This window comes from Anguilla anguilla, chromosome 9, assembly GCF_013347855.1.
Source record: "Anguilla anguilla isolate fAngAng1 chromosome 9, fAngAng1.pri, whole genome shotgun sequence".
NCBI lineage: Eukaryota > Metazoa > Chordata > Actinopteri > Anguilliformes > Anguillidae > Anguilla > Anguilla anguilla.
In genome coordinates, this window is record NC_049209.1 from 9,735,578 (window position 1) to 9,762,141 (window position 26,564).

The window sequence follows — 26,564 nt, forward strand, 5'->3', positions numbered from 1 at the left end:
TTGACAGAATTCATCATATTGATTGGATGTTTTGAAAGGGAAGAACGACCAGGGGCATGGCTAAAACATTGCCGCGTGGGGAGATTACTTTGTTGAAGGTCATTATGGCCACAATTCAGGGTAATCACAGCATTGGTTGTGCTGCCATGGGATAGTTCCTGCCCTGCATTATGACATACATTGAGTAAATATGGCACAGTCCAAACTACACTGTCCAAATAAGACATCATAATTGCTTTAGGGAAACACATTTGGTGAAATTCATGACTGAAGGAAACTCAATGAAGCACAATTTTTCAGCTCACCTGAAGACTGCAGGAAAGAACCTGCTCCCAGCACAGCCATCTCAGTGATGGGTTTCATCCTCTGATCATCGCTGTCATCTCCTGAGTAGGCATCTTGGCCTTCCTCCTCACCAGAGGACGACTGTTCTTCAGTCCTGTTGTCTTTTCGTAGCCTGCTTACTGGCTTAGATGTTGAGATCCTATTTTCACCAGTAACCTTATTTGTACTCATTTCTTCCTCCCCATCATCGTCATCAAACTCTTCCACCTCACTCTTTAGTTTCTTTGGCTTGTGAGGCCTTCTCTTAGTGGCTCCAAGACTGCTCAGGTTTGTAATCTCCTTCTCCAGGTCTGAATCACCACTGGTGGAGTCAGAACCACTTTGCCTCCTTTTCTGGATGCTTTTCCTGGTCAGTACCTTCTTACAACTATGTTTGGAGGGCCGTGTCTTTATCCTCTGTGCAATGGCCACCTTTTCCGGAGACGGAGAGGCATCCTTCTTCAGCCCAAAAAGGCACTGCTTCTTGACGCTTTGGGGGGAAGCTTCACCTCCACTCTCTGACTCACCTGAGCTTGGCATCATGGCGGCTGCCTGAAGGAGGATGGCAGGAACTTCATCAGAGTCCGAGTCCTCCATCCTGCTGCTGACGTCTCCTTTATCTTCCAGAGGTTCCTCCCCATCTAAAGCGTTGGAGGTTTCGGCCTCAGTGGACTCGCACTGAGTGTTGGGAGGTAAGACCGGCTTACACTTACTCTCGGCCTGCCTTCGCAGGGGTGTGGTTTTCACCCTGGGTGAACGTCTGTTCTCTAGATCATCATCTAAGATAACCGTTTCCTCAGACTCCCGTACAGAAGGCACTGTTGTCTCCTTCTCTTCCTCTCCACCTTTATTTTCTCCCTCCTCTTTCCACTGAAGACACAGAGGCTCTTTAAGTGACATGGGTGTCAGCTTTACCACCAGTTCCTTAGTCATCATGATAGGACTCTGTCTGGAATGCGGTGACGTGCTGTCGGTAGACTTCTGGGCTCTGGCTGGGCTGGGCACTCTTCTGTGTGTGCCAACGGAGGAATGGGTCATTCCAAACGTTTCATCAGCTTCAGGGTGCTCAACCATAGCAATTTCGGACACCTGTTTTCCCTCAATGTTACAATGGGAGTCTTTAGTCGTCTTGTTTTTGGCTTTGAGTTCACCAGAGAGCTGGTGGACTTCCTTCATTTCCACATCATTTGAAGTTGTAAACTCTACTGAAGAGTCTCTGCTATCATCATCAGCATTTTCCACGAAATGCATGTTTTCAACGTGCTCACTTAGTGCATCGGTAAACACGTCCCCATCTTGTTCCTGCTGCGACAGCCCGCCAGCGCTGATGTCACACTCGTTCTCCTCTGTGTCCTGCAGCACATCCTTGAGTTCCTCCTCTAAAGCCTTCTCCAGGACAGTATGAGCTGTTTTCAGATCTGCCAACACTGACCTGAAGGCCCTCAAGTGTCGAAGGTTTACAATACGGTTCCCTTTGTCCTCCGAGTCCTGCTGTATGAACTTGATAAAAGTGTTATTCAGGGCTGTTGTGGTTTCTACAAGCTTTTTAGCCTTTTTAACCAGTTCTTTTGGTATACTCAAGGATTGGTAAGTAAAAACTACTGTTCTGCATTCAAGACCGTCGGAAGGGTGATCCTTCCCATTGAAAGTGGTTTTGACCTTTTTCAAGAGTTTGTGAGCACTGTGATCTTGGCCTGCCTTGTCGTGCTCTCCTTTAGCCCGCTTCGGCTGCTGATTCCAGAGGCGCTCAAAGTTCTGAAGCACAGTGTCACAGGTCATCACCAGGTCAAGCAGGGGCTCCGGGCTGCACACGTAGCAGTACCACTTGCTCTCCTCGTCCATGATACCGGACAACTCTTTCCGTCCCAAGTTCCGCAGGATGCATTTCTTGCAGAAGGCATTGCTACAGAAGTCGCAGCAGATTAAGTTTCCCCCTTCAGCACACCATCTATAGGAAAAATAAAGATGCAACTTTTGTAATTTGACATAAAAGATCATTACAAAATTGTAAGATTAAAACTTCTTTGTATCATTTTTAAGTTAATGATATCAACCCTCAGCTATAAAGCGGAAGTGAAGAATAAAAATTTAGGTTAATCACCATTGTAGTGGATTAGTTATTGGATCACAAGAAAACAACAGGTGGGCAAATCAGTAAACTGGGAATATCAAGATGGAATCAATGTCATATAGCTACAATTAAAACAGTTCTCCATTTTGAACTCACTAACAATGACATTACCTGAAAATGTGGAATTATTTATTTATACTGAGTGTTGTGAAGAACGAAACCCACCAACCTGCATTGTTCATCCATGCCGTCTGCATCCTTGCTGATGTCATCACTCATATAATATTTGAAACATGACTGGAAAAAAGCATCATTAAACCCAGTGGTCAATCAACTTTTTTTAAATGAAGAAACATTGACAACTTTACTTTGTTTTTACTTTTCCATTGGTTTCCACAAAAAAGCCAGTCAAGGATCATGTGACTTCAGTCCAGTGGCAGACACTTCTCCTGCGAGCCAGCATTTCTCAAAGGCATAGGTACAAACATGCATCAGAAAAACCATAAGTGTTAATGAAAAAAAAAAAGAAAAAATCATGAAGAAATTTCAGTTCTGCATGATTATCTGCATCTGGGCTTCTTCATGCAGTGCTGGATACTCTGCAGTTGCTAGGCAGACAGTGAGCCTGGATGGTCTGAATGGCCGGTTCTCGTTATGCATTCGTACATTCTTACATGCATTGGCACTTGAACAAAAATTCCTATCCCAGGAAGCCCATGTGAACACTGTTCTGTTCTCAAAAATAAACACACATTAAGTGTGAACACATCACTTTCCCGTATCTCACAGTAATTTAGGAGGACCCAGGGTTCTCAATCCCATTGTGTGTATGTTTCCCTGCTGGTCCGCTTGTTTTAAAATCAGATTTTACACCAGACCAATAACAGTGTTGTTTCCTATGAGTTGGGCTACATTTTCACTTAAGTCAATTTCACCAGGTCATATGCAGTCAACTTCCACAGTTGACTGCATATGAGCCGAAATTTCCACAGAATGCTAAATGTATTGCTATGCGATATGTGTAAGTGACAATTTTAAGAACTGATTTGAATACCATGTTCAAAGACGTAATTCTTGCAGTCGTACCAGACACGCTACAAAGGCAGTACCAATCTGACTATAAACATCAAACCCTCACCTTACAAATCAAGACTTTGAGTACAGGATGCTGGTAGAAAGAGTCCTTCTGGAAATGGTTGACTTGCTGTCCACAGGCAGTGCAGCTGACGATCTGTAAATGCTGACCTGGTACGAGTACATGCAGTATTTTCGTCAATCTCCAAAAAGCAGCCATTCTTCAGGCAGGTTACGCATGAATAAGTCCACACTCACTCTCTCTGCTTTGTGTGTAAACAGACTGTTTGCGATAACTCATAAAATCATATTGTCCCCCTTTCCTCACCTTAATAATAATTTTATGTATGTATGATTGGACATTGAATAAACAGAAGAGTGCCCTCTGACTTGCACAGTACAGTATATTCCTGTTCAATATGAAATGTGCATGGCTATTCATGCCCATGGCAACTTGATAATTTTTATCATTTCTAAATAAATAAATTAATTACATTTAATTAATCTTGCTTGGGTATTTGTCCTATTGTCAAGCAATTTGGCATGCCAATATCATGATCCCGTGTTTTACACCATTTTGAACGAGCGTATGCACATTTCCATATTTGTCCCCAGCTCCCACAGATGAGCAATTCCAGTGCACAGCAGCCAAACTGCATTACAATGCCAAGCATAACAGAATGTCAAAATGGTTTGTTTTAAACCTTAAAACCTTGGTTAGATTACTACCACAATAAAAATGAGCAACTAAGTAAGAAAAATGATATGAATGTTTTCTTTAAAATTCTTCAGATATGAGGAATGAAACATTGGTTTCACGTCCCAAAAGAACCGATCTATTTATCTGTTGCGATTGTGAGAACATAATTGTGGTTTATAATACACTAGCTGCACCTACTTCAGTGCTTAAAAATATTATGTAATGCAGATCCACTTTGAGCCTCATGCAACGCCAATTAGGCCTACCTCCTCGTTTTCGTGATAATTCTGTTTTGAGTTTGGTGGACCCCCTGCAGCGAAACTCTGGACCTCGAAAGTCATCCTTGATTTCATTTCCCACAGGCTCTGGCCTTACAACCACAGTGCCTGTGAACAAGAGAACGTGGAGTTACAGGCAGACCGACAGAAAGATAACCACCTTTACCTCAACAATGTCAAGCTAGTTTAGACCGGGAATGCAAATATAATTGTAAAAAATGAAATTTGTCCATTTGAAGGCAAACCTTTTGGAAGACTGTTCACGTCAAGATCGCAGTCCGAGCCATCGTTGGATACTGCATCTTCATTACCGCTCTCATCTGAAGCATCCGATTCATCTAATCCAGTGTGCTTGGTGACAACGGAAGGCTTTCTGAAAGCAGTTTTTTAACGCACAACAGTGAAATACTGTTGTTAAATTACATTTTATGCATGCCACACAAGGCCATTAATACCATAATAATAATAATAATCATCAATCATCCTTTATTTGGATCAATTCCTTTTTTTTGATAGCAGTATTTGCTCTGTATTGGCTATAGAGACTTGTCTCTTCCGGCTGCACCTCTCCCCACCCCTCCCTAGCCTCTAGTTTAGCTCAATGTACCTAGTTAGGCTAATGCGATCTCGTTAGTTTTGTATTTGGCAGGATTGTTTTGTTGATTCTGACTAGGCAAATGGGATTTCAGTGCTAGTTTTGTACTTGGCAGGATTGTTGTTTATTTGCTGAACAGGTTACCCTACAGGGTTGGAGTCCTGATCTGTGGTCACTTCTGGCACTACGATCTTTACTTCACTCTAGTGTGTTTTTCTGCACCTCTGCACTTTGAATTGATGCACTTGTTGTACGTCGCTCTGGATAAGAGCGTCTGCTAAATGCCTGTAATGTAATGTAATAATATAAAGTTTAACATGACAGTTCCACTGAAACAGCAGTCTGTTGAAACAGGGAGCAAACCCACCTCTTTGAGCGTGAGGACGCTGGCTTCACAGAGTCATTCAAGCCAGTTGGCTGCAAAGACCATAAATGGACAGTGACCATAGAAGCAAAGCTTGTACAGATAACAATCGGGCTACTTTGGCAAACACAGTAAACAAGATAATGTTCAGATGCATGAAATACGATGTGAGTCCACAGCAATGAAATCCTTTCAATGCAACCCACATGGAGGCAATAAAGTTGTGCCCATGTTCCTTAAGTTATCATTTCAAAACTTGGCATACATGCAATGCAGGCTGTCAGGCACATTTTTAAACAAATCTGAGTTAGATAGGTACATGGATTATTCAATGTTCCTTTTTAATTGCATACAGTGCTTCATTTTATCCTCATCTCATGACAGTTACTTGCACTGCAGACAGACCATAACATAGCCATCAGTGAATTAGATTTATTATGTTTTATAGGTATTTAACAGAGTATTCCAAAATGTAATCAAATCTACTTTAAGAAAGAGATGATCATACTTAGATATACTTTGCATTTAGCAAACATATTCATGAAATTTACCACTCACCAACATCCAGAGAATATATGCTAGCCTGCATTTATAGCACAGCTTTTGCACAGTGAACATTTCTTAAATTGAGACCATGCATAAAAGATAATTCACACAAAAATGAGATCCAGCCCATCTAAACTCCGGTTTCACAGTTCTTGCAGACCCCACCCATTCTCTGCTCTTAACTCAGCAATAAACCAGCATGAATTAACAAAAACCTTTTGACATACCTCTTGAATGACATGATCTACAATGTGCAAATCAACAGGATCAAGGACAACTGTACCTGTGGGCAAAAAGACAAGATGCATCCATTTTATCCAAATAAAAGCAACACTGTATATATCAGTTATATTACAATCATTTATGTAATTAGCAAAAAGACAATTAAACACAAATTTGAAAATTTCAGTTTGCATGCAGAACAAAAGTTTTTGCTTGATGAACTGCACAACAATTCGAACAACTACTTTCAACCATTTCAACTTTTGTCAAGTTTCGCTTGAAGAGAGAGGCAGATAGCTTAATGCAACCTATTTGCCAATTGTCATTTTACTTGTACCACGGACAGGTGCAACAATATCCTTGGAATACGTTCTTACCTGAGTTAATGTAACAAATCATTAAAACATGTTGGTTGTTTGCTATGGGACTTTTTAGTCGCTACTCATCAATACATATGGTCTGAATTTTGTGTCGACTTTTCCACACAAAAAACCCCCTTGTCATTCAGGTCTGTGCACGGGACGCGTATTTGTACGTGTACATGAGTCTGGTGAGAGATCGAACTGACCCTTTCGTGCTTGTAGAACAGTGGACATTGTAAGACATACCCTGTGAGATTTCAGGAACAGGAGGCACATGACTGTCCTCTTCAGAATGAGCCAAGAACTCATGAAGCTTCGTCACCAACAGAGTCAGTTTGTTGGCACTACAGAATCAGCGGAAGAATACAGCAGTCAGTGCAATGCAAAGTTTTCATTATTTACAAATCCTTGTTGGGAGAGATGGAACATTACGGCATAAGCTTTTTCAAAATGATAATGGCATATTTATCCCTCATACAACACGGCTATATTTCCCAAATATCATGAATGCACTTTATTTCATATAATTTAATCTACAATGAACAACAAAAGAAAAGGTGATGCATGACATACAGTGTCCTAGAAAAGCATGGGAACAGTACAGTGAAATTTGTTATTTTAGCTATATATAGACTACTTAAGGCGTTTGGATTTGAGATCAAAAGATGAACATGAGACAAAAGTACAGACAATCAGCTTTTATTCCATGGTATTTACATGTGTATATATTACCACTAAACAAAAACAGCTGTTTTTGTTTTGAGTCCCCCCCCCATTTTCAGCTGTGCAAAAGTAAGATAACAAATGAACTTAAGTAAATCAAAGAAATCAAGTTTAATATTTGTTGGCATGCATAGACCTTAAATGCGTTTAAACGCAAGTCTGTGACCCACTGACATCACCAAACATTCGGTATCTACTTTGGAAATACTTTTCCAGGCCTTCACTGCAGCTGACCTATACGTGTATACGTGATTCGATTGGCTAAAAAATGTTCTCTCCCTTCAGTGGAGCTGCTCAGTGGCCAACAATAGAGGATTGTGGTTGTACTGGGCAGCTCCCAGGTGTGTATGAGTGTGAAGCAGGGTGTTCCGGAAAAAGAGCATCCCTGCTCAGCGAACCTACCCTGGGTAAATAAAAATTAAATTACATTTTTTTTTTTTTTTAAACGTGTAGGCTATATTTCTGAGACAATCATTGCTTTCTTTCTTTTTCCAAGACTGCTGTACTTGATAGTGCAGAAGCTGAGTGTTTCTTAATTAATTCTGTCCTCTCAGCTTACAGATGAGTTGTTTTTCAGCCATAGCTAATCCTCTGGTCTTCACGATGACAGTGTTTCTCCTGCATAGAGAATCCTCAGGTGGCCACCTTGATCAAATTATGTGCCACCTCCACAAAATTTTGACTGACATCAGCAAAGTTGTGAACGTTCCCATTCCCCACCGCCAGACGAATAAAAGTGAGTGGCAACAATCCCTCACACTTTTTATCAGCTGTTTTTTCTCTTGTCGTTTGTGCCTCTCAATCCAGGCACTCAGACTTTGTCCCTGGAGTTCCCACAACTCTGTAGAGCCCTCCTGAATTCTGAAACTCGTAGGATACCCAAGATTGCTCCTATGACCTTAGAGACTTAGACATCTACACACAGATAAATTTGCTATACACAGCAACTGTACATATTTTGTGTTCTTCACATTCTGTATAATTACTATAAATTAACTCAAATTCTTTGTTCATTCATATCCTTACATACAATCAGAGAAGTCAACCTCCTTGAACTGGCAGCCATTTTGAAATATCATTAGACCCCTTTATCTGTTAAACTATGCATGATACCATGTATAATATTCAGTTTCATTGATTCTAACACACAAAGACTGTCTGAGGGAAGTATGAGGAAAATTGAAAACGTAAGCCTGTGAAACACCTAAATCCTGCTTGAATTTTGATGGATACTCTCTTCCTCTTTAGACCAGCTCCCCAAATCCATGTGAGCATGGCAAGAATTTGCTTTAGCTATGCTGTGTTGGCAAAATCAGCAAAATCTTTCAAAAACTGAAGGAAAATGACAATTACACCTTAACTTATATTACTGTGTAATGTAATAGTTGACTGCATAACACTGTGCTGAAGCAACCATTCATGATATTGTGCGAGGCTCTCAGTTGTTTCTATAAGCTTCCAATGAGACGAGCCATACACCTTTGGAAAGCTTATACTGTCCTCAACAGGATAAAATCAAACAAACAAGCATGAACAGAAGAGTTACAACGCCATAAAAAGCAAGTGGGCTTTTGCATGTCGGGCAATATAAATCCTACCCCTGCATTCTATTTGCTTGTTTATTTCTCACATGGATTGTCCAAGACAATAAATGACCACTGAATTCTGAAAGAGACAAAATGTGTAAAAAAACCAGGGCTTGACATTAACACCTGCCACCCACCAGCATTCTGCAGTGGCATGTAACTCATTTGCACTTACTATTAGGTGATCTTTCGGGAGGGGTTTCTATGAAAGAATATTGTAGATTACAAGAAGCATCTGAACTAGTTAAGGTGATACAACATGATACTACACCTCCCATGAGCACTAGGTGCACACTGTGAGCTCATCCCACACGACAACCACTTCACCCTCTCCCTCTCACTTCCCCTGGATTTAAGTCAAAGGGTGTCCTTTTGGAGAGCTTTTATGTATAAAACATGTTCATAATGTCGCACTAATCACGCAAACTAAAGTCACTTATAAACAATCAAACCACTTGGTTATTTCCTTCAGCTCCTGTAGTTCATAACGTCAAAGAGCAACACAAGCCTCCTGATCACAACAGGGTGAGCCCACATGGAGGAAATTATCATTATTATTACAAAAATATAAAATGAAATCATAAACAATTTACAATAATACAGTGTCAATATCACAGTGTCCTTTATGCGAAAATGCAAAGTGAAAGTAACTTGTTACGCAGGAGAATAGCTAAACAGTAATTTCAGCTAGAAGGAAGCTATAAAAACACAACATACATCTTAAAGCTATGTAAATGAGCTTGAAGAACATGAAACGAAAGTTACTGTAAAGTAAACAGGGTTTCCAACAGGGTGGGTAGATGGGTAGATTGTAGAGGGGGTAGAAGAGACATGGTGAAGAAGTTTAGTTGTTCAAACAAATATTATAATGGATTATCAAAGCATAAACCAAGCAACCTTGTATAGAAAGTGTATTTCATCGTATTTTATGCCGGTAACTCGTGCTAGAAAAGCTGTGGGTAACACACGCACTTTACAAATACTTCCCGACGGTTGATTAAGCTTGCCTGGGCAGCCAGATGGGCGGTGTTTGCACTTTTGCAACCAGACCGATTCCACTGCACCAGGCAAGCTCAGTCAAGCAGAGCTAACCATAAAGCATTTAGCTAAAACTAGTTCAGTGGATAATTGGCCCATGTCTGATTTACACTTAATGATACATCAATTTCTAAGCAAACCAGAAATGTATCGTTATTGCCTTAAACTTGCATGGTGAACGTTTCGTACGAATCACTTCTGGACAGCCAAAAAAGAAGCACCTGTCCAAAGAACAATTTCTTCTAAAAGTGGAGACCTGATGTAACGTTAACGTTATTCAAGTTACTGCCAGCTAGTAAGAAAGCTACAGGAAGTTTTCCTGAGCCCCAGTAGCACTGTTTGCTGTTTTGCACGGCACGTACGTCTGCAGGGTAACGAGCGCCAAGTTGCAAGTACCGCGTAACCAAACACTGGCCGTGCAGTACCTATCGATAACTTCGTAAACATGGACCATTTGAGTGGTCATGGGACAGCAGTAGCTACTGTACTGGACACTTGTGTTAGCCAACACAAAACACGTTTGACGCTTCACTCATACCTGCAAATCTCTGCGGTCATTTCTTGTCGATTTAAGGCACCCTGAAGGGCACGGCGTCTTTCTCCAGAGGTAGTATTCCTAAAGTTCTCTCGGGCGTTGTTCTATGACAAAAATATTAAATAACATTAACGTTATCTAGCTATACAACTTCAAAACAGTAAATTAGGTAGGACCGCCATTTTCCCGGTTGACTGGAAGCATTAAAATGGCGCATTTTACTTTAATCGTAGATGACAGTACATTGGTTCATTAGTACAGGAAGTTATGCGTCATTTCCTTTCGTAAGCAATTAAAGGCACAGTTCCATGGGGTGTACCATACGGAGTGTACAGTATGTAGGAACTGGGGAGGCAGTGGTGTTTCCCCATCATTAACGTTTTTAAAATACATAATTTCAGGTTCAGCATATTTTTCAGGTAGGCCTGTCGGTTTTTATGTGCACGGAAGGATATTTTAAATAAAGAAGTTCATGACGACAATTTTTTTTAAAGCGTTTATTCACCAATATAAATCTCAACAAAATCACGTTTCCAAGTTACTCACAGTACAATGCGCTGTCTTTAAGTCATAAATTAAAACTTGTTAAATATATGTCTCAAAATTCGGCCAGGTTACAGCAAACAATACTGGCTATCTTAGCTGACACAAATTAAACAAGCTGTATTCCAAAGCTGTGCTACACAGTGTTTCCTAGATTTTTGAATGTAACTTGGCCCTGTGTTTTTTCATCTTAACATCTGAAGAGAATGTGGTCATTCAAAGTAAAAAAAATTAAATAAATTTTAAAAAAAAATAGATCTACAGCATCTATTTTACAACTGGTATTTATTTAAAATTGCAAATATACAATAACTTGTACATTTTGTAAAATTAACTTGACAGCCAAGTAAAAACAAATCCTTTCTGGAGTGTAAGTTTTCATCAGCTGTTTAAAACATTCATTTAAGTGATGTCTTCTTCCATGAGCCATTCTTCAATTTTTATATTTATTTTTATTTATTTATTTTTGTTATTTGACAGTGACACTTTGATGTGGCACAAAGATTGAATGACCACATTCTCTTCACAGGGTAAGAAGAAAAAATGTTGAAAACACGTTTTTCTTGAGAGATCCTTTCTTTTTGTACTGTGTTTGTTATGAGTAACTGATAATAGTAATACATATAAATGTAGGCTGAGACATGCATATACATTCAGTACATACAGTGCATGCAAACACACACATTGTAGCTCAAAGAACACGGAAGGCATGGTTTCAGACATTTTTCCTTTATCATGAATAACAAATAAATGAAAGTATTTGTCATGTTTTTAAATGGAAGTGTTTTCAATGGGGTTGTTGTAGACACAACGAACCTACTAATTGTTTGTATGTGGGTAAAGGATAGGGCTAGTTAACACTAATTTAGAAACATGGAATTTGCAAGGTAGCTAAAATGGCCTTGTTAAAAAAAGGAGTTACAGTAGAAACGCTACAGCGGTCAATTTGTTCGTTGTCACTGAAATCAATAAATCTTCTGTCATGAAATGCATATGGCTCTCCCTTCATAACTTTTCCGAAACATATACATTGAACATTCTGATATAATTTGACTATCAATATTTCATAAGGGAACAAAGTTATAAACAAATGGCCATGAATGGGGAAATGGATTTATTTTATTGTGCCTGTATCCTTGAGCATTTTGATTGCTCCATGCAAAAAAGGACTCCAAAAGTCCTGTAGCTGTCTGAATCATGAATAGGGATTGGTACCAAAACCCGATGGCATGCAGCAATTCCCATACAACCGATAACATTATCTACCGGAGTAAATTGTAATGCTGATGTCACTGCTTAATTTCAGTGCCGTCTGTACAAATAACATTATACACTTGCTCAGTCTACTCTGGCTGATGTTTGGTTGGTCAAAATGCCAAAAGCGAAACTGTCTAAAGAGTGGTTGTATCCAGAAGAACAATGGGATGCGCCATTGCAATAAAAAGATGTTCTTCAATGTTGTCATTTGCACTTCTTTTAAAGAAGGTACACAACAATTTCAGGTGGGATACCCATCCCTAGTCATAAAACAATGTGGGGTTTGCAGAATGGATTTCAGAAATATAAATGAGTTTCCCACAAAGGGAAATAACTTTGTTTTTATTGGCTGATGAAGCTAAATGTCCAATGGGGAGACATATTCTTTGTGGGCCTGGAGTATTTTTGATGATATAATCAGCAGGAAGAAGAAGAAGAAAGAAAGAAAGAAAAAACACGTTTTTGTGTGGCAATGTGAATGTGTTTGTGAATTCTTTCTGTTTGCACAGAAGGTACAGAAGTTAATGGGCCTCATTCATGAAACTTTTCTTAAATTATTCTTACTTTTGTTCTTAAAAATGTTCCTACGAAAAACCAATATGGAATTTATGACACATATGCAGACTTTGTTTTTGTGCATATCTCAGGTGTATGAATGCTGACTGTTTGTGAATTTTATGCATAATCCTGTTCATGTGATTAGCATAAGGAAACAGCCATGAACAAATACAGACAAGAAAAAAATGACGAATGCTGAGATGTTGTTGAAAACGTTCTTACACACAATTTACGATCAAATGTGATCATGCACATGTTTTGCGAATGAGGCCCGATGTTTTTAAGGGCTGAGAGCCTTTGGTCATTGTGGTTATTATACGAAAAGTGCCAAACTCTCAGTGTTTTTGTACATAAGGTATATGGGTATTGGGCATGCTTCCCTGTCAAGATGTAACTGCCATCCCAGTATAACTGGCACTGTACTGTATCTCTTTGTCAGATTTTTATAGAGAAAAATAGTAATAGAGAAAAAAAGTAACCTGATACCTGATCTGCATTATCTAGCTAGGTAGACTAATTTTGGCAGGTAGGCATGGGGGTTTAGGCTGGGGTAGCGCAGATCTGATGTGGGTGATCAACACTGTAGTTTGTCAGTGCTTGATGACAGACTCACATCCAATGCCATGTCAAGCTGAGTGAAGTGAAATTACAGGTTGGTCGCTGTAGATGGCATTAGTAGAATTTTCTACCTAGCTATTTTTAGCTATCTGAATTGATTTGTTTTGTTATCTGATAAGCTTACTGTCCGTTCCACTGCACTTGCAGCCTTGAAGCCCTCTACCGTTCTCGATAGATAAATGTAGCCACGCTAGCCTTGTTTGTTCGCTTACTTGTGGTTGGTACATTTTGGGAGGAGTCGAAGGCTAGGTGGGGTGGCAGGGCACGCCCAACCACGCACATACGGATTTTATGCCTGATTTTAAATGTGTGTTATTACTGTTATTGACATAACTTTGAATGGCTACTTTGTGGATGTGTAGTGGATACATTCCTTTGTGATAATTTAAGGTTATTTCAACTAGTTTCAGTGACTTTATAATCACTTTAAAGTTGTATATGGTTTTGGATGTGTCAGTCTGATTTGTATTATGGTTCTAGGTCAGTATAGGTACACTTACATTCAGTGCTTTTATTATCTCACACATACACTTGCTTGTTTATGAATGCTGTTAGCCAGGTCTGGTACTGTTGGCCACATAACTCAAAAGGTTGCACATGTGTTCTCTGTTATTGCACATCTCTCAGGATAACAGCCTCTGCTAAATTAATGCATTGTAATGGATAAGCGTGTCTGCTTAATGAATGCAATGTAATGTAATGTTTTTTTAATTTTTATTAATAGATAAGACCAACTGCTAAATGCATGTAATGTAATGGATAAGACCGTTTGCTTAATGAATGTAATGTAATGTCATTTGCAATGTAATTTCAACACTGTATGGTGTTCCATGAAGATCTTTTCTGTGCATCTGCAGAATATGCCTTCAACCTGATATGCAGTTTTGCGCAGCTGAACAGGTGAGTCTCACAAACCTGGCTGTAATGACTCTATCGTTGAGAAATGCAAATACTGCAAAGGTCACACACTATCGGTGATATACTGTACCAACAAAATCCTCATTGCACTGAAAGTGGTTGTAAAACTACAACACCAACTTAATGACATCAGAAGATGTAAAGAACAGTAACATCTCCATTGTGCTAGTGCCACATGTGTTTTCATATGTAACATACCTATACCTTCCTACATACTAACAGAAAGATGTTTTTACAAGTAAAACACGACACTGTAAACTGTTCAGTGTTAAATCTTACTACTTTGGCCATGTAAACTGTGTTAGAATTGAATTAGCACTGGACATTTTAGTGTGTTGGTGACATACACATATTCTAGATATCACAGATTTTATTATAAATAGCAGCATTTCTTTAATCATGATAGTGGCCATGTTTAGGACTTTCACCATAATCTGTATTAATAACACATCCACTTGGGAGATCTAATTGTACATGTCACATGATAACAAAAAAGACTGTACTGTAAGTAATGGATATGTTAACTGTTAAGACTATATGAAATGGAAAGACTGTGTTTATTCATACATATTAATATACATATCAATTTAACTGAATTATGTATTGTCCACATCAGCATATATGGCCACGTCTGGGGGACTTTCTGTTCTAGATGCTTCAGCATGGTCCCCCAAAACCAAACCCCCAGGCCACAAAGGGCATACTGCTACACTGCCACTTTCCATGGTGCTGAACCTCTGTGACTGCTTTTGATGTGGAGTGTGTTCTCGGCCAGCTGCCGCAGTGCAGTAAGGGTATTTTGAGTCATTCTGTACCTAGTGCTCCTAACCAGCATTTCATACTAAGACAAGTGTCTGATATTTTCATTTGAAATATGTGGTATGAGTAATGTAGAATATCTACATGTAAATTACTTAATTTTCATTTGAAATTGCTAACAAGCTAAAGTAGCTAAGGAGATACACACATTATTAACTCACGAAAAACAAATGTATTTTCCCATCATGAAACATATGCAGTATGTTTGCGTAGAAAGAGAGAAGGAATTTAATATTCATACCACCAAATGTAATATTCATGCTGGATCAGTGCTACATTTGTTCATAATATGGCTATTATAAATAACAACTCATCATGTCATGTATTATTATTTTTTTAAAATTTATCAGCAGTGAAAAGTCCAGGTATTAAAAAGTAAGTCCTGTCATGTGACTTCCACTCATGAACTTAGCCAGGTGATTTCGCAAACTAGTTCTACCACCTGGCTGAAAAATTGTGCATATTAGCAAATACAGGTGATTGCAACAAATATTAGGGAAGGCCCTTATACTTTCTGAACCTAGATTTTCCACCTCAGGTATTTTTGTACTCAAGGCTCCACTTACTTTCTATGCTGGGTATTAAATAATCGCTGTGCGACACACTTGTGCCAAATCTTCACACGGACTCCAGGTAAGGGAGAAGCACATACTTTATTGACTCAATGCGATAACAGCTATTACCGCTGTCCAACACAGTTGCTGTGGCTGGTGCTGTGGCTGCTGCTATGGCGTTGTTTGCACTGCCTGACAAACACTGGTCTCACTGCAGACAACACATATAAAGGTTAACTCAGATTATTTAATTGCCCACAGCTGTGCCTGCAAGCTGGCTAAACCACTCCCCCTTCTCTCCACCTGCAGCCGACACTATAACCACACAATCCTCTCACAGGGTGAAATCAATATGTAATCATTTTTGCACATGACAAATGCACAAAAATTTATGTTCCTGCATTTCATTTTGCTGACATCCATCCATTGCTTTCCTGGAGCTCGAGTGTAAGACATTAGTTTACAATTGCCCTCTGTCTTGGCTTTAAAAAATTGGTTAATATACCTATAGCCACTATGTTGTACATTCTGGTCAGGTCATGCCAGAATAAAGCAGAGGTCAGCGTGTCACTGCTGACTTTGTAACTTGGTTCAATTGTTGCCTGATCTAGCGTCTCTACATAGTAGCTTACGATCATGTCCATAACCAAAGCCTTCCCTCCCACAAATATATAAAAATACTAATATTTAATGTCAACATAATGTTCACTAGGAGAGGGTCAATCTCCCTATAACCACAATGAGGTGTGTTGTATTGTAAATTGACTGAACCAATAAGAATATATATTAAAAGTAAGAAAGCAGTACTCCTTGAATCCTCCCTGATCATTAACTAAGGATGTTTAGTCCCCACTCTCTCTTTCAGTAGATAAAATGTGCAACTTCTTTTTAGTTGGTGCAACTTGGAAAGAAGTCAGGTTTAATAGTTTGTTGAAAGTAGGCATCTGAGTCCTGCATCTAGGATGGGCATTCCACATTTCAACTCTGGTCTTTTGAAATATTCTGCGCTTTTGGCATTTGAACTTCAGTCTTGGCAAGTTTTTGGGGTTTGGCTATTTTCTTTCATTTCTTGTGTGACTGCACCCAGTCCATGTCTGTAACATTTGTTATTCTTTAAAGGTAATTGAACCTCATCTTTATATTAGACTTGAACAATTCTTGTAATTGAATAGATGGATTGATGACAAATTCAATTTAAGGCTTATTGAGGCACTTGTCAAAATGTTTAGAGACTGAATTAAGGTAAAGCAGAGTATTTATTAGGGGTAGAGGGAACAGACAATGGACAGCCAGGGAGTGGGCGGAGCTGGGAAGATAGCTGGAAGAATGGGGAGCCGGGCTAGCAGCTGGCCGTGGAGGCAGGGGTGAATGCAGAGAGAGAGCTGGGGAACCTAGTTGAGCAGATCTGGAGTAGAATCCAAGGGGGAAGTGAGCCGAGCAGGGTCCAGGACAGGGGAGCAGGGCTGACGAAGTGGGGGCGGAAGACAGGGACTGGAGAAAGAGCAAATGGAACTGCAAGGGGAGGAAAAAAAACCACAGGTTTCAGTTTAACAAACAGGCTATCAGAGTAGCTAGGCCTAGCAATAGGAAAACTGGCTAGAAGCATAGACTGACTGAGCAGAGGCTACGATCTGGCAGCGTGGATGTGGCAGAGCTGAGTATTTGTAGGCGTCTTGATTATGAGATGCAGCTGGTGGCACTTCTGCTCTGACTCCAGTACACCTGTCTCCACTCCGACAATCACACACAGACACACAGGGAGAGAGAGAGGGTGGGAGCTACCAGGAAGGTGACAGATTAGGGAGCCACTGAATGGGAAGTGGAGGGCGTGTCCGGGGAAGTAGCAGAGGCGGATGTAACACCAGCTCTGTGGTCCCAGACTTCTGAGCTAAAGACACCATTCACATCACTGCCAGTTTGGCTTCAGATTGGACTTCTCAGCATGTTGAAAATTCCTCTTATTTTAGTTAATGTGCCCAATTGAGTTTTTAAGGGCTTTAAATAAACCCAAATGTGCATTGTTTTCTGTAATCCAATTCAAAATAACTCAAGCTGGACAAAGTGCTATAACTTGACTGTCGACAAAATTAAATTTTTTGTACTGGAAAGAGCTATGAATAATGTTAGTTTCGGTGACCATAAAGGCACACGCTTAACTGTCAGAACATAACTGTCATGGTTCTGTGTTTCTGTCTCTGTTTTACCTTGTTGGACCGCCAGATGGCGACACTTCTGTTTTGTGTCCTGCACGTTCCCCTGTTAATTGTATTATTGCTTTCAATTACTTTATTATTGTTTCTGATTGTGTCTCGTTGTTCCCACCCTGTCCTGGTTTGATTGTTAATTGTGCCCTCCTGTGTCTTGTTGGTTTTCAGTCTATTTAAGTTATTTGTCCCCTTAACTTGGGTGCTGGTTCCTTGTGTTTGTTTCTGACCTGTGCTTGTTCCAGACCTGTATGCATCTTCTTTCGTTCCTTTCATGTGTTTGCCTGAGTGTTCCACATGCCTGTGTTCTGTTCTGTTTTTTTTATGTTCATAAGAATTTTTTTGAGTTGTTTTGCCCTTTGTGGCTTTATCTGTTCCCTGTTTGTTTGCCTTTTTTGTTGTAAAGTCCTTGTTTGTATCCATCCTTTTGAGTTTTGTGTGTTTTTTCACTCTGCGCCAGGGTCCTAACCCCCATGAACCGTGACAATAACACTTATGCCTGTCCCCTTTCCAACACAAAACACTGAATTTGAATTTTATTTTGCCAGTGCAACAGGTTAGGCCTGTTCTACAGAAAAGAAAATAACGAAAAAGCCTACGCCTGAACAAGAAGTACACAACTTCCTTTTGTTTCTAGGGCGTTCACTCAGAATAAAAACATCTCTAATTGTGAATAGAACTTGGCCAAACCTTACTAACGGATCATTTCATTGAAATATGTAAATGAACCCAGAAGCAGTAATTTACCAGTGGAAATGCAGCTCTGTATTCAAACAGGACACACACCCCTATCCTATGCAGGCTAAGGGCAGATCAATTGCCGACATACAACTGCATTTCTAACTAATACACATCTGTTGGACTTATTGGTGTTCATATTTGCTAAATTGTGCATTGCACACCATTCCTCCATAAGAAGGCTTCTAATCAAAATGTGTCAAATTTAACATGTATGGTAAGCTGTGTCATTATTAAACACACTGCCTTTTAACATACATTCTGTAAATTAGTTTCCATACTTCCACAAAGCATATACTCAATTGAAATTGTTAATCAACTTTAAAAAGAATAACAAGATTAAATTAAAGATTAACATAAATATGTCTGAAGTGTTCGTTCTTAAGGGTGGTTCCTTCCTCACTATAAACCCAACAAGGAGTATAAAACACGAACAGAAACGTAAACATTGCGACTGTGGGTGTTGCCATGTACTGACGTTCCACCAGTTAAAAATTTTGCAGGTGGTAGCGTTTAGGAAAACATCCATGAGAGCTGTTGCAGTAGCTTCCACTGTATGCAACGAAAGGAAGAGTGGGTGTCTCTGAGCCTGTCCACGTTTGGAATTTAACTAACGGTAAGTGCGCTACTCCTACTTGTGGTCGATCAGTATTCATATTATTTTAAAAGTCGCGAAAATATCATTTTCTGTCGTGTGCTCTCATTGTTGTCTTTTCTCTAGCGCACTAGTTTCTCCCATTGAAGGTTTGCCTGTCTACTGCTGCACATAATTTGGCTGAAAGATATACCGTGTTGCATACGTGAATAAACGAGTTAATTACAGAAGAACCTCATTTGTAAAGTGAGAAATGTTTGTAGCATTTAAAATCTATAAAATAAAAATGGCAGCGCAATAATATTGGTCAAAACTTTCGTTCCCTCCTGAGGACCGGTAGAAAAAAGTTAAAAAAAAATAAATAAAGAAAATAAAAGATTAAAAAAATAATATATATATATATATATATATATATGTGTGTGTAATACAACTGTCTTGGATGACAAATTGACATGTTGCAGTGAATTTATTTTTCCAAAATATTATTTATTTTAATTTTATTAAATGTCCCTTGCACTGTAGGTTTCAGTATAGTGTAATATATGGTTCTTGAGATTAAGACCAGAGACTCCTGTCTCTGGGGACAGAAAGTAATTGCCTAATAAGGTCTTGAAAAAGTGCTCTTTCAAAATTCCACGGAGCTAAGATTTTACTTAATGGTTCTGGTATGCTAAATTGTTTCTGCTTCTTGTGTACTTAGCTTACTTTCCATCATTTTCTGTCCTGTTCTTGCAAAACAATGTACAAATCGGTAGTATGCATAAACAATACAGCCATTTTTAAATATTATGTATCACTATCACTACTCCACTGTATATCATGTTAAGAATTTGTTTCTTCATAGCTATGTGACCACATGAAACCAGTATGCTGTAGAATAAGTACATTTTATTTATGAATGACCACAGTCCTATAGAATAAAATCAGTGTGATGTTTGCACCAGAAAACATTTACAATGGAATGATGTTGTTCATAAATTCTATAATGTCTACCTAATGTGAGGATCCTTTGAGACCTAAACCACTTGTCAAAGGCAACCAAACATCAGCAGCTTTCACCAAGGCTGACAGCAACACCATTTTCAATGGTACCATTCTTACTGTACAAACAGTAGAATATTACGCAGAGAAACTGGTGCTTGCTAGCTGCCAAAATTAATACTAGCTTCTGTTCGTGATATGCGGCTTTTGACTACCCACTCCCCTTTTAGCACTGTTAGCGAATAAATTGACTTTTTGTATAAGCTAAAGCAGCCAATGTATAATAAGGAGAAAATGGTAATTGCATGTGCTACTGCCATGTTAATACACCTGAATGGGGTCATTTATTTATTTATTTATTTTTTTTTTTAATGTACCACTGGACTGGCCATCTGCTGAGTCATGTTCACCATTAACTTTTTGTGATCAACCAAGGCAGTGAGTGCCTATCCACTTCATCTTGTGACCCTGCATTAAACCCACTGCTTGATCAGTTAGTTTGGAGCAGGAACTCCCCCTTTGAGAAGAAAATGGGAAGCCCGATTGAACAGGCTTAAACATGAATGATCAATGGTTTTGATTAACCAGTGTTTGATTAACAGCTCAAATACCACGAGCCAATCAAATGTCTGCTTGCCCAAAATAATCTACCAATCAGGTTCCAGGGAACAAACGTGGGGTTCGTCACTTGAGAATAAAAACTCACCAAAGGGTGAAGACACTTGTTTACATTACAGGCGTTTTACATCTACCCAACCAGACGCACTAAGGAAATCAACAGACTTTGCTGCGTCTCCGAACACTCACCTCGCTTGCTCATTGAGACCTGCCTGTCCTGCCAGCACCCCATCCCCATCCCCACCCCCACCCCCCCAAAAAAAAAAACCAAGCTCTTTTTCCCCTTTGACAGCTGTATTGAGGAACATGTATCTATAGGCTTTTCCTCCGTATCTCACTTGCAGCCAGACCCAAGTGGAAGATCTGTGCATATCCAAAGTAATCTTGACTGGAACCCGCCACGACCCCGACTTCAAGGAAGAAGTCTTCTAGGACCACATGTACTTGCAGTGGCCTTTGACCAGCTGATGAGCTGACGCATCACCTAAAGGAATTAAGGACTGGGCTCCCCTTTTATAGCCGTTAAGTATTGAAACGCATTTTATTTAACACTTCAAACAATAGGCTAGCGTAAAACTTGTAATACCTGGTTAGGTCATTTTACTGCTGTTTGTTTTGCTATGTAAATGGTAAATGGACTGTGTTGCTATGTTGGTCTGGAATAGCAAATTTCATGACCTTGTTGTTTTACATAGTTAAAACTTCATTTTATGAGACTGATTAAATGAACTAACCACGTAGCTAATATAGAGTAGCGTGTCACTAACTCATAGCACGTATTAACCTTCTGCCTACTGTTAACCCTTCGCGCAGATGCCAAATCTGGCCAATCCTTTCCCATTCAGGGGGTACTCTATTTAAAGCTTTATAACTCCAGGTGTAAACATCACAGATACTTGGAAAATCGCTTAAATGAAGCAAGACATTTGTACCATTTACAAAATTTAGATTAGTTATATTTAAAATTTAGGAAGCAATAAAGTGTCATAATTTATCTTGGGCAATAAGCAGAAATGAACTTGTTCTTTTTTAGTTTGCAATGAAATACTTAGAGATTGCATATATACAATATAGCAGGTTGAACTATACATGTCCTGGATCAAACTCCTTTACAGTGTTCCCAGGATCTCCAAATCTATCCAAAATGTATAAATTGTGCATTGCTGTAAATCACAACATAATCATGTATTTCACTACAAATCAATTGTTTTGATTCAAGAAACTCATTTTTTCATCATTTTAAAGTGGGAATTACAAGTACAGGGGCCTAAAATACCTTACAGTAGGTGTCCAGAAACATCCAAAATTTCTTCAAAAATGACTAAAATGCTTTTTGTTTTTTATAAAGCATATAAATGTGCCTCTTATGGTGGTTTAAAATGAAACATTGATATCAGATTAAAAAATAATGCAAAAACATTATATATGGGGATGGGACGACATTAAAACAATATTCCACGTTTTGTCGATGTTCCAGCTTCATGTCAAATTCGGTGCAGGAAACATAAACATGACTGAGCTATCACAGTACGCTTATGCTACAGTGTGAAATATCGTCATTATAAAACAGCACTAACCTATTTAAAGACACTTTTTTCAAAAATAATGTATATATATTTAGAGCATTAATACTTGCATATTGGGGATAAAATCTTATCTGCGTTCATAGCCATTCTCTTCCAGAAGAGAATCAATGCTGTCGTTTACCTCTTCTGACTTACTTCAGAAAACAATATCAGCTAGGTCTATCAGCAAACATATGCCTTAGCCATGCTCAGAAGTTCTCAATAATAATATTTTCCAAAAAATGATGGAACTCAAAACAGCATGTGTGGTTTTACGCACAGCTATCTTGGAAGTTACACAGGTGTCACAAATGTGTATATTTCACAAACGGGTTGTCCAAGACAATATATGTCCACAAAGTCTTGAAAGGGACATCTCTATGCATAATATAGAAAATATTTTTGTCTTGTTTATTTCGTTATTCAGTGAGCTGTGTTTTCACCGCTGCATTAGCATATCTTAGAGCTATTGTTTGGTTTATCTTGTTGCTATGATGGAATACAAATTTTTGGTAGTGAAATTATATTTTTATGAATGCCCAGATAGACACTGTTGTCCAGTGTATCATGGGGGATGCATAGTTGCAGATGAGACTGCAGGGAGGGGGTGCTTGTTAAATGGACGACATGAGCGACAATGGTGCTGCTTAGAAACTCCGTATTCGGCATAGTTGTTGTGTATTGTCGACTAATAAATCTAGAACACAGAGTTTGTGGTTTCAACTCATAGTTTGCTTGCAGGAGTACTGAAAGTCTGAGTTGAACAATCTTTTACTTTATGAAACTGGATTTTCCACCTCTGAGCAGTGGCTTGCAATTTTGTTTTGTCATTTTTGGAGGAGGAGACATTACTCCTGGTCATTGGGTTTACCTGTTTAATGCTGTGTGTACAGATTATGTAATTAGAGGCAGGCCCGTATTCTTAAACAGACAATCTTATCTAAGTTTATTGCTGATGAAAAAAAAAAAACTTCAGGCAGTTCATCCCCTGTTCTTGGCCAGGAAGAAAAGTGTCCAGGATATTATTTTTTTCAAAATGCCCTGTAACCAAGTGTCCCTCCTCTTGCAGGAGGACTCTCACAAAGATGGAATCTGAAAATATGTCCCTTACCACCAGTTGGGAAAATATCACAGATTCACTGTGCCCCTCCATCGATGACTTCCGCAGTGAGGTGTACCCCACCATCTACTCCATCGTCACAGTCCTTGGCCTGCTGGGTAACGGCTTTGCCCTCATCATCCTGATCAGGACTCTTCACGAGTGCTCAGCGTTCCACATCTATATGCTGAACTTGGCAGTTTCAGACCTGCTGTGTGTCAGCACCCTACCACTGCGTGCCATTTACTACTTTAGGAAGGGTCAATGGGAATATGGTGACTTCCTGTGCAGATTCAGTTCCTATGCCTTGTACGTAAACCTCTACTGCAGCATCTTCTTCATGATGGCTGTGAGCTGCACTCGCTTCCTTGCCATTGTCTTCCCAGTGCAGAACCTCAGGCTGGTGAGTGTACGCAAGGCCTGCACTGTCTGCATCTGCATTTGGGTGTTCATCTGCTTAACAGGCTCGCCCTTCCTCATGCAAGGTATCCATGTGGACCCCATCACTAACAAAACAAAATGCTTTGAGCCACCTGATGTGGAACGGGATATCAACAAGCTCATAATCCTGAACTATTTCTCCGTGGTGGTGGGCTTTGCAATCCCCTTCCTGATCATTCTGCTGTGCTATGCTGGCATCATATACACTTTGCTATTTAGCTCCACCACCATGAGTAAGAGCAATCGTACTAAAGCAGTCAGCATGATTGTCATTGTCATGCTGGCCTTTTTTATCAGCTTCATGCCCTATCACATTCAGCGCACTATTCACCTGCACTCAATGGGTCACTACAACTGTGATGACATTGTCTCCATACAGAAGTCTGTAGTGGTTACACTCTGTTTAGCTGCCTCCAACTCCTGCTTCGACCCCATGCTCTATTTCTTCTCAGGGGCGAACTTCCGCCATAAAATCTTTACCCTCAGCAGAAAATCACAAAGACCACTCAGCGCAAGATCACCCCTCAAGTCCTAAGTTCTCACCGTCTTGGGAAAGCCACTCCAATGTTGACTCTTGTCTTGTAGTGTGCTCTGTCTAATTGGCTTTTATTACTTTAAAATTCTGTTGACAAACTTATTTTCTTCGGCTCAAATGTTGAGGACACTAGTAGCTCTTTCTGCCACTGTGATTGTACTACTGAAAATTAGTGGCAACAAACTTTGATAGGCTTTGGGCATGTCCCTAAATGCAGTTTTGTTCATAAAAAGTTTCATACAGTATATAATGAGCTTTCGCAATAAATAAAACGTTTTCAGCTTAAGGGGTATTTATCATGTTATATCTTGTCAATAAGTATCGTCAGGTGATATGGTCCAAAATCAGGTCAAGGAAATGAAGTAGAGTACATAGCCAAAAGTATGTGGACCCCTGACATCCAACATCTCATCCACAATTATGGGCATTAATATGGAGTTGGTCCACCTTTTGCTCCTATAACATTACATTACATTACAGGCATTTGGCAGACGCTCTTATCCAGAGCGACGTACAACAAAGTGTATAACCATAACCAGGAACAAGTATGACGAAAACCCTAGAGAGAAGTACCGGTCCAAGTGCAGGGAACAACCGCATAGTTCAACTTGGACCCTGAAGGTTAAACTGATTAACACTAACACAAACGAGAACAGCAACAACGCAGTCTATGTAAAAATACAATCAGTCGTTAAGACAGGTACATTAACGAAGTCACCTACGAAACAGCTACCAAGTTACAACCCTAAGCTTACAGTCATTTAAGAGATTACAGGGAGGTATGGAGGGACGGGGAGAGGTGCAGCCTGAAGAGTTGAGTCTTCAGTCGTAACAACCTCCCATTCTTCTGGGAAGGCTTTATACTAGAGATTGGAGTATTACTGCATGGATTTTCTGACATTCAGCCAGAAGAGCATTAGTGAGGTTGGGCACTGATTGGGCGATTAGGCCTGTCTTGCAGTTGGCTTTCCAATTGATCCCAAAGGTGTTGAGTGGGGTTGAGGTCATGGCTCTGTGCCGGGCAGTCAATTTCTTCCTTACACTTCTTGACAAATCCATTTCTATATGGACCTCACTGTGTGCCTGGGGGCATTGTCATGCTGAAAAAGGAAAGGGCCTTCCCCAAACTGTCGGGGAAGCACAGAATCATCTATAATGTGATTCTATGCTAAGATTTGCCTTCACTGGAACTAAGGGGCCTAGTCCAAACCATGAAAAGCAGCCCCAGGCCTAGGGGTGTCCAGATACATTTGGTCATATAGTATATTTACAAATATATGTACATGTATGTGCAAAATGTCCTTCATAAATGTATTTGGATATATTTATAAATATTTAAGTTCCACTAAGGCTTGGTACTGTCAGAATAAAAAACACAATGTAAAGAAAATTACATTAAATATTAAAGTGACTTGTAAATACCAGATTCAGAAGAACTGTAGGTACAAATCTGTGGTACAAATTATCATACTGTCATTTTTTCAAGGCATTAAGTGACAATACAGAATACCTAAGAAAAATAATGGAATGTTAAAGTTGGAATCCATCCTTGGTAAAACGTAATTAAATATACCCATGAAAAGACAGATATCTGTTCTATTTCAGCAGATTTACTTGTTTCATTGGTTGAATTTGGACAGTCTTTAAAATGTTCAAAAAAGCGACATAAAAACTGTCAAACATTTAGCAGGGTACTGCATTGCTGTATGTTCGTGTAAGGATGAAAATGTTTTGTAATAAATTTGACAAGCATTTTGTTTACACAGAAATGCATTACAATAAATTTGGTCAACACAATAAATGTATTGCAGTGCATTTGTAATACATTCTGTTTATAAACGGAAATACATTGCAATGTATTTATTTTCTCTATGGGAGGTTCAAACCATCTGTTCAACCATTTTGTTGAACAGGCAACTTACCAAAGTGCTGGATGTAGGCAGGGGCACAGGTGAATTGTGGTGAAAACTGTTCCAGAGTGAGAATTAGTGACCTCTTGATAAGATAGAATTGAGTTTAATCAAACTATCCTACTCTTATTAGACAGGAAGACTACCATAAAAGCATGAATCCAAAAAGGTTGTGTTTTATGAGACCCAGTCA

The 26,564-nt window shown here is 39.4% G+C and overlaps 2 protein-coding genes across 3 annotated transcripts in view; one reads left to right on the forward strand and one right to left on the reverse strand.

Moving 5' to 3' along the window:
• The window catches only part of LOC118235685 (transcriptional regulator ATRX-like), a 48,224-nt gene extending 37,571 nt beyond the window's left edge, over nt 1–10,653 (reverse strand). Inside the window, exons 1-9 of the mRNA XM_035433301.1 lie at nt 10,422–10,653; nt 6,783–6,880; nt 6,180–6,235; nt 5,410–5,459; nt 4,693–4,820; nt 4,436–4,555; nt 3,534–3,640; nt 2,625–2,692; nt 306–2,272 (exon numbers count right to left, since the gene is read on the reverse strand). Coding sequence (XP_035289192.1) covers nt 306–2,272; nt 2,625–2,692; nt 3,534–3,640; nt 4,436–4,555; nt 4,693–4,820; nt 5,410–5,459; nt 6,180–6,235; nt 6,783–6,880; nt 10,422–10,441 — 2,614 coding nt within the window. The 5' untranslated portion in view covers nt 10,442–10,653. The remainder of the gene's footprint in view (nt 1–305; nt 2,273–2,624; nt 2,693–3,533; nt 3,641–4,435; nt 4,556–4,692; nt 4,821–5,409; nt 5,460–6,179; nt 6,236–6,782; nt 6,881–10,421) is intronic.
• Nucleotides 10,654–19,080: 8,427 nt separating this feature from the next.
• Nucleotides 19,081–24,867, forward strand: LOC118236159 (cysteinyl leukotriene receptor 1-like). 2 transcript variants are annotated; one of them, XM_035434275.1, is made up of 3 exons: nt 19,081–19,243; nt 21,166–21,342; nt 23,456–24,867. In XM_035434275.1, exon 3 carries the CDS (start codon nt 23,472–23,474, stop codon nt 24,459–24,461), a length of 990 nt encoding a protein of 329 aa, XP_035290166.1. In that variant the 5' UTR covers nt 19,081–19,243; nt 21,166–21,342; nt 23,456–23,471; the 3' UTR covers nt 24,462–24,867. The 2 variants fall into 2 exon arrangements, with proteins under 2 accessions (XP_035290166.1, XP_035290167.1); XM_035434276.1 differs by lacking the exon at nt 21,166–21,342.
• The last annotated feature ends 1,697 nt before the right edge of the window (nt 24,868–26,564 follow it).

Bases quoted from the DNA above. Each gene is read 5' to 3' on its own strand.
- LOC118236159 (XM_035434275.1), top strand. From the start codon at position 23,472: ATGGAATCTGAAAATATGTCCCTTACCACCAGTTGGGAAAATATCACA.